At 45.6% G+C, this 13,712-nt stretch overlaps 1 protein-coding gene across 1 annotated transcript; it reads right to left on the reverse strand.

Moving 5' to 3' along the window:
- Positions 1 to 58: 58 nt before the first annotated feature.
- On the reverse strand, positions 59 to 8,090 carry LOC125536405 (protein FREE1). The gene is made up of 10 exons (XM_048699618.2): positions 7,289 to 8,090; positions 7,023 to 7,109; positions 6,796 to 6,927; positions 5,784 to 5,918; positions 5,453 to 5,518; positions 5,247 to 5,357; positions 4,667 to 4,759; positions 629 to 659; positions 479 to 552; positions 59 to 373 (listed from the first exon to the last, which is right to left on the reverse strand). The coding sequence occupies exons 1-10, from the start codon at positions 7,988 to 7,990 to the stop codon at positions 296 to 298; spliced, it is 1,509 nt and encodes a 502-aa protein (XP_048555575.1). The 5' UTR covers positions 7,991 to 8,090; the 3' UTR covers positions 59 to 295.
- Positions 8,091 to 13,712: the final 5,622 nt, after the last annotated feature.

Here is a 13,712-nt window from a genome sequence, read left to right on the forward strand (position 1 = left end):
TAGAACTGCGGTCAGTACGTGACCAAAAAGAAAAGTCAGACTAGAAGGACACGCTCTCTTCACCAACGAGTATTCTGTTGGAATTCTTCACGAACCAGCATTTTGGGCAACGACTTCCCATGTTTAGAACACACTCATGTACAAGAAAAATAAATACAACCTACGTCGATTACCAACACAGCCACACAAACATCTACAAGTTGAACACACACACTTATTTCTGGTATAGAACTGGGGAAACAAATAGAGTTATCAACAGAATAATTTGACAGGTCACGCTCCGTCTCCCTGTGTATCAATTGGCGCTGACGAGAAAAGCATGCTGGCACACTCCACACTCGACTGTTTCAGAGCCAGAGATTGGGACTTCAACCTGCAGTTCAACATTCATTTGATATGTTATGTTAGTGACCAACCAACAATTATTACGAGACCGTTTTATATTTCAGCTATACACTCCCTATAATTTGTGACGGACCTGAAGATGGACTGTGCAGGTAGGGCACGCAACTTCCCGCATTCTTGTTCCAGATGCACCTCCAGACGCCGTCCCTTTGACAGAAGAAATTTTAAAATTTTGTTGCATTACTAATGTTAAAAAATGCACTTCATGGGAACATGAAAATACCTGAAGACTTGCGATTCCTCTCCAGTTCCTCCTGTTGATCAAAGGAAGTTTTTGTTAAATCATTGATTTCACAGAACAGATCACATTAGCTTCAGTCTTCGCAGTCATAATAATAACTACTCCCTCTGTACCGAAATACTTGTAGTTGGTCCAACTTGTACAAGTATTTCGGAAAAGAGGTAGTATAATGGTAACACAATTTTCCAAAATCTAATTAGTAATAGGATCTAGAGTACGGTTTCCAAACACTAGATTACAAATTTAGTCACTACAGCAATAGACACTGCACAAAATATGCAAAGCTGCCAAAATAACCATACTTCATTTGCAAGAAGTTCAAAAACAGGAAGATCTTCAAATAATAATGCTGCTCCTCTGTGCTTCCACATTTGGTTATATTTTTTTAGATCAAACAACACCAACAACAAGAAAGCATTTCAGTCCCAAACAAGTTGGGGTAGGCTATAGTTGAAACCCATAATTCTGGCACATGGATAGCTAACTTCCACGCACCCCTATCCATGGCTAGTTCTTTGGTGATATTCCAGTTCTTCATATCTCTCTTTATAGACTCCTCCCATGACAAGTTTGGTCTACCCCGACCTACCTTGGCATTATCAGCAATTCAGCACGATTTATCCATCCGCTATGCACTGGCGCTTCTGGAGGCCTGGCGTTGTATATGCCCAAACCATCTCAGATATCAGTGTTACCCAGCTACCACGTATATCATCATTCCTAACCAATCCTTTCTTGTGTGGCCACATTCATGTCAACATGCGCATCTCTACTACACCTAACTGTTGGACATGTTGCCTTTTATTTGGCCAACATTCTGCTTCATACAACATCGCAGGTCGAATCGCTGTCCTATAGAACCTGCATGTTAGCTTTTGTGGCACTATTGTCACAGAGGAAGCTTGGTGGCACTTCTTCCATCAAGCTTTGATTCGATGGCTCACATCTTCATCAATATCACCATCCTTCTGCAGCATTGACCCCTAATATCGAAAATTGTCCTTCTGAGGTACCACCTGCCCATCAAGGATAACCTCCTCGTGGCTAGTAGTACTAAAACCGCACCTCACATACTCAGTTTTAATTCTACTAAGCCTAAAACCTTTCGATTCCAAAGTCTGTCTCCACACCTCTAACTTCCTTTATTAACCCCCGTCCGACTATCGTCGACAAGCACCACATCATTTTTTTTTCGAGAAAACGCAAAAGACCTTTGCGTTTCATTTCATTGAAAAGATAGGGAGTCAATTACAATCGTCCTAGGACGAATAAGCACCACATCATACACCATGGGATATCTCCTTGTATCCCTTGTGACCTCATCCATCATCAAAGCAAAAAGAGAAGGGCTCAAAGTTGACCCTTGGTGCAGTCATATTTTAATTGGGAAGTCATCAATATCGTTATCACTTGTTCGAACACTTGTCACAACATTATCATATATGTCCTAGGTGAGGGTAACGTATTTTGTTGGGACTTTGTGTTTCTCCAAGGCCTAAAACATGACATTCTATGATATCTTATCGTAGGCCTTCTTCAAGTCAATGAACACCATATGCAGGTCCTTCTTTTGCTCCCTATAAGCTCTCGTACAAGAAATGGCTTCATGGTCGACTTCTCGGGCATGAAACAAAACTGTTTTTTGGTCACGCTTGTTATTCTTCTTGAGTGGTGCTCAATGACTCTCTCCCATAGATTCATTGAATGGATATCAGCTTAATTCCACGGTAATTAGTACAACCTTGAACACCTCCCACCCCCCACCCCCCTGTTCTTGAAGATTGGTACTAATATACTCCGCCTCCATTCTTCTGGCATCTTGTTTGACCAAAAAAATAAGGCTGAAAAGCTCAGTTAGCCATTTTATCACTATATGTCTCCAAGGCCTCTCCACGCCTCAATGGGGATACAATCAGGACCCATCGCCTTGCCTCACCTCAGACTCCTAGATTCGTCACACAAAACGTCTGTTGACTGTTGATATCGTCAAATGAGTCATCCAGCTCAATGGTAGAGCTCTCATGCTCGCCATTGAACAGCGTGTCGAAGTACTCTTGTCATCTATGCCTGATCTTCTCGTCCTTGACCAAAAGCCGATCTGCTTCGTCCTTGATGCATTTGACTTGGTTGACATCCCTGGTCTTCATCTCCTAGATCTTGGCCATCTTATAGATGTTCGTCTTCATGTTTAAACGCTAGTAGAGGTCCTAGTACACCCGACCCCTTGCTTCACTCACAGCTCGCTTAGCGGTCTTCTTTGCCACTACTATGTTCTCAACACTCCTATTCAGGTGTAGGCGCCTGAAACAGTCTCTTCTCCTTAGGCCTCCTTTGGTTCATAGGATAGGATGGGAATACCATGGAATAAGAAATCCATAGGAAGAAAGAGACATGTATCTCATTTCCTATAGGGAAAGGAATGTCATTTGACTCACAGGACAAGAATTTTTCCATTGGGTCTAGGCTGACTTTTTTTCCTTTGAAATGTGAAAAATTGGTTCTTATCTTTCATAGGAATAGGAATCAATTCCTACAAAGGCCTCCTTTGGTTTGTAGGAATCTCATAGGATTCCTATAGGATAGGATTTGCATAGGAAATTTTCCTTTGAAGCCCTTTGGTTTGTAGGAATGGATTCCTATTCATATGTAGGATAGGAATCAATCGTTCACATTTTGGAGGAAAAAAAACATTAGCTAAGACTCAATGGAAAAATTCCTATCCTATGCATCAAATGACATCTCTTTCTCTATAGGAATTGAGATACATGTCATCTCACTTCCTATGATCTTCCTATTCCTATAACATTTCTATCCTATGAACCAAAGGAGGAAGGGCTTCAAAGGAATTTTTCCTACAAAATTCCTATCCTTTAGAATTCCTTACAAATTCCTATAAACCAAAGGAGGCCTTAGCCTTCTGGACATCATTGTTCCACTACCAAGTATCTTTAGCTTCACTTCTACTTTGCTTGGTCACCCCGAACTCCTCTGAAGACAACTTCCAAACGCAAGTTGCCACCTTCATCCACATATTGTTTGCATCACCTCCTTCCTCCCAAGAGCCCTCCTCAATAACCCTCTCCTCGAAAGCCTAATATGCCTCCCCCTTGAGCTTCCATCACTTCGTTCTAGCGACTTTGAATCGCTTATAAGCTGGACATAAATTCGAAAGCGGAAGTCAGCCACCACAAGCTTATGTTGAGGGACAACACTCTATCCATGTATCACCATACAATCCAGGCAAGCATGCTTGTCTTCTCTTCTCAAGAGGACCAAATCAATTTGGCTACAGTGTTGACCACTACTGGAAGTCATTAGATGGGATTCTCTCTTTCTGAAGAGGATGTTAGCTACGATCATGTCGTAGGCTAAAGCGAAGCTTCAGACATCCTATGAAGAGCTTCTCGCCAATAGGTACACTCCTAACATGTCCTCCAAGCGTTCGTGGAACTCCCTCTCGGTGCTCTCATTGTGGCCTACTTGTGGGGCATGCGCACTGATAACATTGAGAACTAAGTCCCCTACGACCAGCTTGAATCCGGTCTCCTTGCCTCTTGACGTCTACCACTCCATACTTGAGGCTCTTGTTGATCAAGATGCCTACGCCATTTCTGTTTGTAGTTGTCCCGGTGTACCACAACTTGAAGCCAGAATCCTCCAACTCCTTCGCCTTATGTGCCTTCCATTTTGTTTCTTGGACACATAGGAATCAACACCTCTCCTCACTGATGTATACCCTACATTCCAGCTACCTAAGCGGATCCTACTAGGCTCAGCTATCTTCCTTACCCTTCGCACTTTTTAGATCAAAACAAACAAGGAAAGAAATCAAAGTATGGCTAGGGGACTCCTTTTAGCACAAAGTAAGTTTTCAAATTTGGTCTTATTCGGCGGAATTGGCTTGTATATCTGGTTTGTGGCCAAAACTATGGCAATATTCCTTTTCCATTGGCATCCAAGTTCATTTTTTGCCACTTATATGGGTGTACCACATAGAGAAAGGGTCATCTAGTATATTACCTTCAGTTTTTTTGCAAGATCTCCATGACTTTGCACTGTGGTAGATCTGTTTGCAGCTTCCTGTGCCATACTAAGCCTCTGAGAAACCTCTGCCTGTGGAAGACAAGAATTATTATGAGAATCTGGCAGCATCTCTTTACACGTAAAGCATATTTTCACACGCGACTATCAAAAGCTGGAATAGTAGTGCAGCGAAATGCTATCCATAATACAGCCGCTACACTGGTAATAATAATGAAAGACAAATAAATGCAAAGGATCTGAGCCACTGAGTAGGAAAAACACCAACAATAAGAAACACAATAAATAGATTTAACAAAATGAATGATGGCAAAAACAACTACAGCGAAGTCAAAGACATGCCTAGGGAGACATGCTAAGCAACCCAACAAAGGCTGAAGAGTTGTAACAAACTTGGCGACGTAATTCTTTTTCCAGTTGGCTAGCGGGAAAAAAAGTATGAATTTGACACCTTTCTTTTAATAAGGTAATTATTGTCAACAATATTTGGAAGGAAACAGAGAACTAGAAAGTGAATACAGCAAACTTTGAACTAAGTCCACACAGTAGCAGAACATACCATGCATCTATCGCAAACTCGGACAAGTGGAGCATTATCTTCAGCTGTCAGAGCAATTCTTCCTTGGCTGCATTTATCACAGAAGATCTCGCCACAGTTCCTACAATGATGCTGGAACAAAGAATAACAAACTCATATCAACACATTATAACTTCATTGTTCTGATGATAACATGAATAGCTGAACAAAGCTACTATATAAATTACCCTGCGGTTGAAATGACTGAAATCACCAGCACAAGACTGGCATTTCTTAGCAGCCTCATCTGGAACCTGAAAGTGGAGACACAGTAACAGTACACATTAAGTATATTGCAACATTTGATGCAAGAATGCGAGAAGAAAAATATTCATAAGATTATTAAGAGATGGAGGTCCCACCTGAATCAATTACTTCAAAGGGTTAAGAGTTTAAGGGATCATGGATGACAAGAAATGCTCCTAAACAGTTCTACAGAAATAAGTAATAAAGTGATGTGTTTCAAACAATCATGTGACTACCATGCAAGTAAATGGGTATTGAGCAGCTTCATCTTACCCAATGATCTTTCACTTCATCAACAGGTTTCGCAAACATCCAATCAAAACCTTTTTTCTTCTCATTTGATTGTATTGAGGATTTGCTAGCGTCTACCGGTCCTTTGGCTCTTGCATCTTCACCGATCTCCTTAAACTATGTTATAGAATCACAAAAGTAAACAAGGCTTAATCTAAGGAAGAAATTCTTAATGCAACATGTAGAATCAAACAGTGTCACGTATGTAGTTCCAAGCTAGTAACCAATCTGGGCAACAAAAATATCGAATATTAACATAAAAATCCATGTAAACAAAAATATGGCTAAAATAGAATCAGCAAGATAGGAGCAATTCAAACACAACAAGTGTAAAAGAACATATAAAAACATGTTAGCACACAACAAAAAATTGGCATGAGAATTTACTCGTCCGGTCATACTATAGAAGGCGAAATATTCATGAAAAAAATACTCCCTCAGTTCCTAAATATTTGTCTTTTTAGAGATTTCAAATAGACTACCACATACAGATGCATATAGACATTTTTTAGAGTGTAGATTCACTCATTTTGCTCTGTATGTAGTCACTTGTTAAAATCTCTAGGAAGACAAATATTTAGGAACAGCGGGAGTACATATTTCATTTTTTACTACCTATCTTCGGTCCAAAATGTATGCCATTTCAGTACTAAACAGCTCTCACCAAATAACCCTATTGATAGTTTATCGATAGTAATATTGACTGATCAGCATAATTGGGTAAACCATGCAAAAAAATAAGACATTAGCTCCTTATTTCCACAAGTATGGAGTTAGAATAACATGTAAACTGAACCAGAAGTACCAAACCAACACCATAGCATGGATAGATAACTAGAGTAAACCATTCGTACTGATAGTTATTACAGATATAGTTGAAATGTGAAGCAGCAACACGCCCCGTAAAGCATTGAGAAGAAGAATTTTCACTGTTTTCAATATAGTTAGGAGGCTACTCACAGATGGTGAAAAGAGAATGGTGGTGTTGTAATACCTGGACTGTTGCTGCTGTCACAGTGTCAAGCAAAGTATTGGAAGTATAGCTGTTTGACTTCAGCCTTATTCTCTTTGCTTCAAAATCCACCGAAGTCTTTGCCCAAATCGCAAATACAGTTGAATCCAAAACCTAAATAAGCAGTGTCAACCATTAGAATGCCCTCACTACTGCATATCATGAGAAAATATAACCATAATCTTCTGCAAAAATGCTGTCCAACACACCTCCCATTTCGTCAGTGTATCAAGGGGATAAATCCTTAGGGTCCTGCTTGTGCTGGGATCAAGCATGCGGATTCCATCCAGACCAACCTGCAACAGCATATAATAATTAGTAAGTACAGATTTCATGTATCATAACAGTCCTTCAATATGGAAGTTGGAACAAGCACACATATGTTGCAAAACCATAGAACGATATCATAATTTCGGAGTGAAACAATACACCTAACATGCCTAAACTGATAATCATATCGTTACTGAAGTTGTACCTGGCAAAGCACATCGGTAGGGCTTCCAGCACCCTCTGGCAGCAGCTTAACCCGAAATTTCTGCGCACCACCACTAGCATCCTCATGGGTTTCTGCTTTTGGAACAGCCCTTGCAATCTTCCCAAAGCTCCCACCCACACTGCCGCCCCCGCCGCCGTGTGGCTGCTCCGTCCCTCCGGACGAGAGTCCAATCGACCGCCCGTAGTCATCAAACATCGCGGCTCCTGACCGGGTCGGCGCCGTGCCCCGCGCGCCGTACGGCTCGGGGCCTGCGTCGCCGGTATAGGCATACGCGCCCTCGTTCAGGTAATCGTCGTCGCCATACCCAGCGGCGGGCTGCTGGTAGCCTCCGCCGTAGTACGGGGCGTCATAGGGAAGAGGCGCTGGGCTGGGTTCCGCTGCGGGAACCGGCTGGGTCGGCTGCGAGTAGCTGTAGTACGGCGCCGGCGAGGGTTCAGGCGGGTAGGGCGTGGGGTTGTAGGGCGGGTACCCTGCGTACTGGGGCGGCTGCGTGTAGGACGGGGCGGATGGCGGCTGCTCGGGGTAGCCGCCGACGGAGTAGGGCGGCGCGGAGGCGTAGCCCCCCGGGATCGGGGGGTCGGCGGCGGGGGGGTGGGGGGGCGGCCCCGGCGGCGCGTACTGGTGAGGGTAGTAGTGGCCCGCGGGGGCGGGGGAGGCGTAGTCGCCGCTCCCGTGCTGCATCGCCGGCGAGGTGGAAGGCGACGGCGATTTCCTCTCTGTCTGTCTTTTCTCCCCAAAACTCTGATCCGATTCGATGCTTCGCGATTGCGTTTGTTTGCAGGGGAAGAAAGGGTTAAAGAAGGTGGGGGTTCGTTTCGGAGGTTGACGCGTTGGCTCTGGAGCGTGTCCGCGCGCGGTGGCCGTTGGATCTCGTCGGCGGGTGGACGGTCACGATGGTTGCTGTGGCGGTATTGGGTTCGCCTTTCGCGGGAGTTGTTTTGTCTGCCGCTCTGACTACGCGTCCGACACGGCGGGTTACTGGTGTGTGGGTCGAATTGGGCCGTGCACGTCCTTCATCGTAAAGGCCCACACGACCCGGATTGGCTTTGAAAAATAATGCTTTTTAAACTGCAAATTAATGATTTAATTAGTGTGGGTAGTTTTGCCCAAAAGGAAAAGTAGTGGGGCAGTTAATTGTGCTTCCCTGACAAATCTTCCTTGAATTCACTTTAATTTTGCTAAATATAAAGGGCATCAATTGTTTTAAAAATGATTTATCTAATTCTCAAATGGGAGCAACTACCATAGAATCTGAGCCTAGAATGCAAAAATAGAAAAACAAAGCAGAACCATCGGATGTAGCATCATTGGTACAGATTGAGGTGGAAGGTTCTCAATGTATATTTCAAGATAACCTCCTACAAAAAGTTACATACATAAGATAACTTTTGCAATAACCACCTCAAAACTCTCAATATCAATCATTCAACTCTTTATTAATAAGAGCACTACTTCTCAATTACATTCAGGCGCCAACCACGTAACTACAGTTGCACGTCCACTACCAGACACTAATGCGCCCGGTATTGTTATTTATTATGGCTACCTCTACGGTTGCACATCCTGTAACTACATGCAACTATATTTATGTATTTTTAAAATGAAGAAAGGTATAAAATAAAAAGGAAAAATTAAAATTAAAATAAGAAGAAAAAATAGACAACATCCGACTGTGAGGAGGCAACAACACATGTAGGCCATGTTCGGTTCGTAGGTTTTGCCAAGGAAAACCGCTGGAATTGCAAAACAGAGAAAAGGAAGCTGAAGCAGCGTCCGGAATGGAGGAAAGAGCCTATTCATTTCCCCCGCAACACTTTCACAGGATGCTCATTTCACAGGAAAATAAAAATCCATTATGATCTCTGGTTTTCTCACCCTTTCGTGGATGCCCCAGGCAAAGCGTGGGAAGGAGAGAAAATATTGCGGTGCTTAATGGAGTTGGGACCCACCATCTTCCTAGGCGACAATGTCAGTGGCCAAAGTTGCTGACAAGGATGTTGAGCCTGTATGCATGGTTATTACTCTATTTCCTTGTGGGACCCATCTATCCTATACTTCTATTACTGCCATCCGAACACATGAGGTTTTATGTTTTCTATGTTTTTGCATTTCAATGCTTTCACACTACATTTTGACCATATTCGTACGTTTTATTCAACCCCTCTGTTTTCTATTCCAGTGTTCCAAACAGGGTCGTAGTTGTGACGCCCTCGATTCAATCGTACATTAATCATACACGCAAATGCGTACGATCAAGATCAAGGACTCACTGGAAGATATCATAACACAACTCTAAACACAAATTAAAACAATATAAACTTTGTATTACAAGCCAGGGGCCTCGAGGGCTTGAATACATAAGCTCGAAAACATAAGAGCCAGCGGAAAGCAACAATATCTGATTACAGACATAAGTTAAACAAGTTTGTCTTAAGAATGCTAGCACAAAAGTAGCAACGATCGAAAAGGCAAGGCCTCCTGCCTGGGGCCCTCCTAACTACTCCTCGAAGTCGAACTCCACATAGAATCATCCTTGGGGTCCTCTGACTCCTGGACTCCATCATATGATCGCAATAACCGGGAAAGGGGAAAAAGAAGTAGCAAAGCAACCGTGAGTACTCATCCAAAGTACTCGCAAGCAAGAATCTACACTACACGTGCATTGGTATCAATGAAATGGGTAATATCTGTTGACTAAACTGCAGAATGCCAAAATAAGAGGGGGATAGCTAGTCCTATCGAAGACTACGCTTCTGACAGCCTCCATCTTGAAGCATATAGAAGAGAGTAGATGGTAGGTTCACCAAGTATCATCGTATAGCATATTCCTACCCGGCGATCCTCTCCTCGTCGCCCTGTGAGAGAGCGGTCACCGGGTTGTATCTGGCACTTAGAAAGGTGTGTTTTATTAAGTATCCAGTTCTAGTTATCATAAGGTCGAGGTACAACTCCGGGTCGTCCTTTTACCGAGGGACACGGCTATTCAAATAGATAAACTTCCCTGCAGGAGTGCACCACATTACCCAACACGCTCGATCCCTCTGGCCGGACACACTTTCCTGGGTCATGCCCGGCCTCGGAAGATAAATATGTCGCAGCTCTACCTAGGCACAACAAAGAGGTCAGCATGCCGGTCTAAATCCTAAGCGCGCATGGGCCTGGGCCCATCGCCCGTTGCACACCTGCATGTTGCGTACGCGGCCGGTGAGCAGACATAGCAACCTCCATTACAAAGGAAGTTGATTTACGCGATCCAACCCGGTGCGCACCGCTCAGTCGCTGACGTCAAGAAGGCTTCGGCTGATACCACAACGTTGAGTGCCCGTAACTGTTCCCGCGTAGTTGGTTAGTGCGTATAGGCTAGTGGACAGACTCAGATCAAATATCCAGATCTCGTTAAGCATGTTATTTGAAGTATCCGCGGACGCCGACCAGGGATCAAGCCCACCTGTCTCCTAGGTGGTCACAACCTGCCCTGTCGCTCCGCCACAAAGTAACAGTCGGGGGCCGTCGGGAACTCAGGCCCACCACTGCCTGGATGAAACCACCTGCCCCTTCAGCCCCCACATCAGAATCACTTGCGGGTACTCTACGAGCCGACCCGACTTTAGTCACCACATGTATAAATATAGTATGTATGTATGTATATACCCGTGATCACCTCCCGAGTGATCACGGCCCAATAGTATAGCATGGCAGACGAACAAGAATGTAGGGCCACTGATGAAGTACTAGCATCCTATACTAAGCATTTAGGATTGCAGGTAAAGGTAACAACAGTAGTAGCAAAGACAGGCTATGCAGCAGAATAGGATTAACCGAAAGCAATAATATGTTACACTACTCTAATGCAAGCAGTAGAGAGAAGGCATAGGCGATATCGGGTTGATCAAGGGGGGGCTTGCCTGGTTGCTCTGGCAAGGAGGGGTCATCGATGACATAGTCGTACTCGATGGCATCAACACCGGTCTCGGGGTCTGTCGGAGAAGAAGAGGGGGGAAGAAACAGTAAATACAGGGCAAATAAAGCATCACAAACTATAACAAGGCAATACACAGTGGCAGGGGTGATCTAACGCATGTATAGGTGATATCGACAAAGGGGGAAAACATCCGGGAAAGTATTCCCAGTGTTTGGCATTTTCGGACAGTCAAACCGGAGGGGGAAAGTTGTGTGTTCGCTATTCTAGGGATGTGTTGCGGACGAAAGGGCTGCGTATTCAGATTTGTCTCGTCGTTCTGAGCAACTTTCATGTACAAAGTATTTCCATCCGAGTTACGTTTTATTTTCTATTAATTTTCTAAGTTTTATTCATTTACTAAAATTACTGGATTTATTATTAAAAAAATTAAATAGCAAAAAGCTAAGTACACCCGGTGCAGTGCACCCAGAGTGCACTAAGGGGCTGATAGCGGGGCCAGCAGTTGACTGGCCCACAGTTGACTAGTCAATGGGTCCCGCGGGGCCCGTATGTTAGTGTCTCGGCTAGTACCTATTTATTTTTATTTATTTTTAACTTAATTCCTTAATCCCTTTCCTCTCTTTTTTTCTTTATAGGCCGGCCCCATGTGCAGTGGCTAAGGCCACAGTTCGATGACTGGGAACGCACATGGGCGCTCCCAGTGCGACGCCGGCGGCGACGACCTCGGCGAGGAGGCGCAACGCAGGGGCGAACGAGTCCCGCAAGGCCGGTGAGGCCAGCGTGTGGGCGCGCGACCAGGAAGTTGGGGCGAGCCCTGGAGAAGCAGGGGATTGGGGGCAAGTGCGTGCAGGCGCGACTCCTCGCACGGCCATGGCGAGCGCACGACGGCGCTCCGAGCGTGCGGGCGAGGGGGCGTCCGGGCGGAGCAGGATACAGGGGGATGGCGGCCGCGGTGACAAGGCAGCAGCAGCATGCTGTAGCGGATACAGACGGCGCAGCAGCAGGCAGCAGGTACAGCAAGCGGCGGCGGGGAAGGCAGCAACATGCGGCAGTAGAAGCAAGGCGGCCCGAGCGTAGTGGGGGCGCGGCCGCGGTGCGGTGAGCGCGCCTGGGCAAGGCCAGGGCGCGGCCCGGATGCAGCCAGGGGCCGAGGGGAGCACGGTCACGGGGGGGGGGGGGGGGGAGGGCGGCAACCAAGAGCTGGGGCGCGGTGGTGGGACAGTCTACGGCGACGAAATCGAAGGGGGGAAAAGGGGAACCGGTGCAACTCATCGAGAGGAAGACGATGGTGAGCTCGTGCGAGGCCGGGGTTGACAAGGTGGCGCGGATCGACGATGAGGCCGCGGCGGCCGGAGGTGGAAGAAGAGCTCGATCCGCACGATGCAGAGTCGTCGAGCTCGAACGGGTGGCCATGGATGACGTAGAAGAACATTGTGGAGCTCCTAGACTCCTTGGCGGGGTGCGGGGACGATGGTGGTCGCGGGGACGATGACGACTTGGCGACGGTCGAGCTCGGGCAGGGATGGGATCGAATGAGGGAGGGGCGAGGAAGAAAATGGAGAGAGCTAGGGTTCGGGGGAGAGGCCGCGGGTTGCTCTTAACCTCAGAGGGGACCATGGGATGGGTGCCATGGCGGCATCGCCGGCCAAGGAGGCCACGATGGCCGCCATGCTTCTCCCCGCCTCCTCTAGCGGGAGGTGGAGGGATATGGAGGTGGGCTGGGCCGTTAGCTTTGCTAGGTGGGCCAGGTGCCCAGTAGGTTAGGTTAGTTACAATTTTCTCTTTTTTAAGTTTTCCTTTTTCTTTTTCTTTTTCTTTTTATTTGTTATGTCTTGTGCTTATCTTAAATAGCAAGTAGGTTTAGTAAAATAGGAAACTTGTCCCCATAATTCATATTGCAAAATTAGACAATGCCACAAAAAGTTTGGTCCCAAAATAAAATAGTTTAGTATTTTATAAAATACAAAAGGCATTTAACTAATGGTTTTAGCTACTGTTTTAATTAGCTTAGTGTATTTAAACATTTTATAAAAATGTGTGAGGGAGTCCTGGATTAGGGGGTCTCCGAACAGACGGACTATATCCTTTGGCCGGACTGTTAGACTATGAAGATACAAGATTGAGGACTTCGTCCCGTGTCCAGATGGGACTCTCCTTGGCGTGGAAGGCAAGCTTGGCAATACAGATATGTAGATCTCCTCCCTTGTAACCGACTCTGTGTAACCCTAGCCCCCTCCGGTGTCTATATAAACCGGAGGGTTTAGTCCGTAGGACAACAACAATCATACCATAGGCTAGCTTCTAGGGTTTAGCCTCTATGATCTCGTGGTAGATCAACTCTTGTAATACTCATATCATCAAGATCAATCAAGCAGGACGTAGGGTATTATTTCCATCGAGAGGGCCCGAACCTGGGTAAACATCGTGTCCCCTGCCTCCTGTTACCATCCGCCTTAGACGCACAGTTCGGGACCCCCTACC

The sequence above is a fragment of the Triticum urartu genome, chromosome 2A (genome assembly GCF_056163025.1).
Source record: "Triticum urartu cultivar PI428250 chromosome 2A, HENAU_Tu73, whole genome shotgun sequence".
Lineage (NCBI taxonomy): Eukaryota > Viridiplantae > Streptophyta > Magnoliopsida > Poales > Poaceae > Triticum > Triticum urartu.

Coding starts and splice junctions, on each gene's coding strand:
- LOC125536405 (XM_048699618.2), bottom strand. CDS start 7,990: ATGCAGCACGGGAGCGGCGACTACGCCTCCCCCGCCCCCGCGGGCCAC. Junction 4,760..5,246: donor GAGTTTGCGATAGATGCATG/GTATGTTCTGCT, acceptor TGTCTTCCACAG/GCAGAGGTTTCTCAGAGGCT. Junction 553..628: donor GAGGAATCGCAAGTCTTCAG/GTATTTTCATGT, acceptor CTTCTGTCAAAG/GGACGGCGTCTGGAGGTGCA.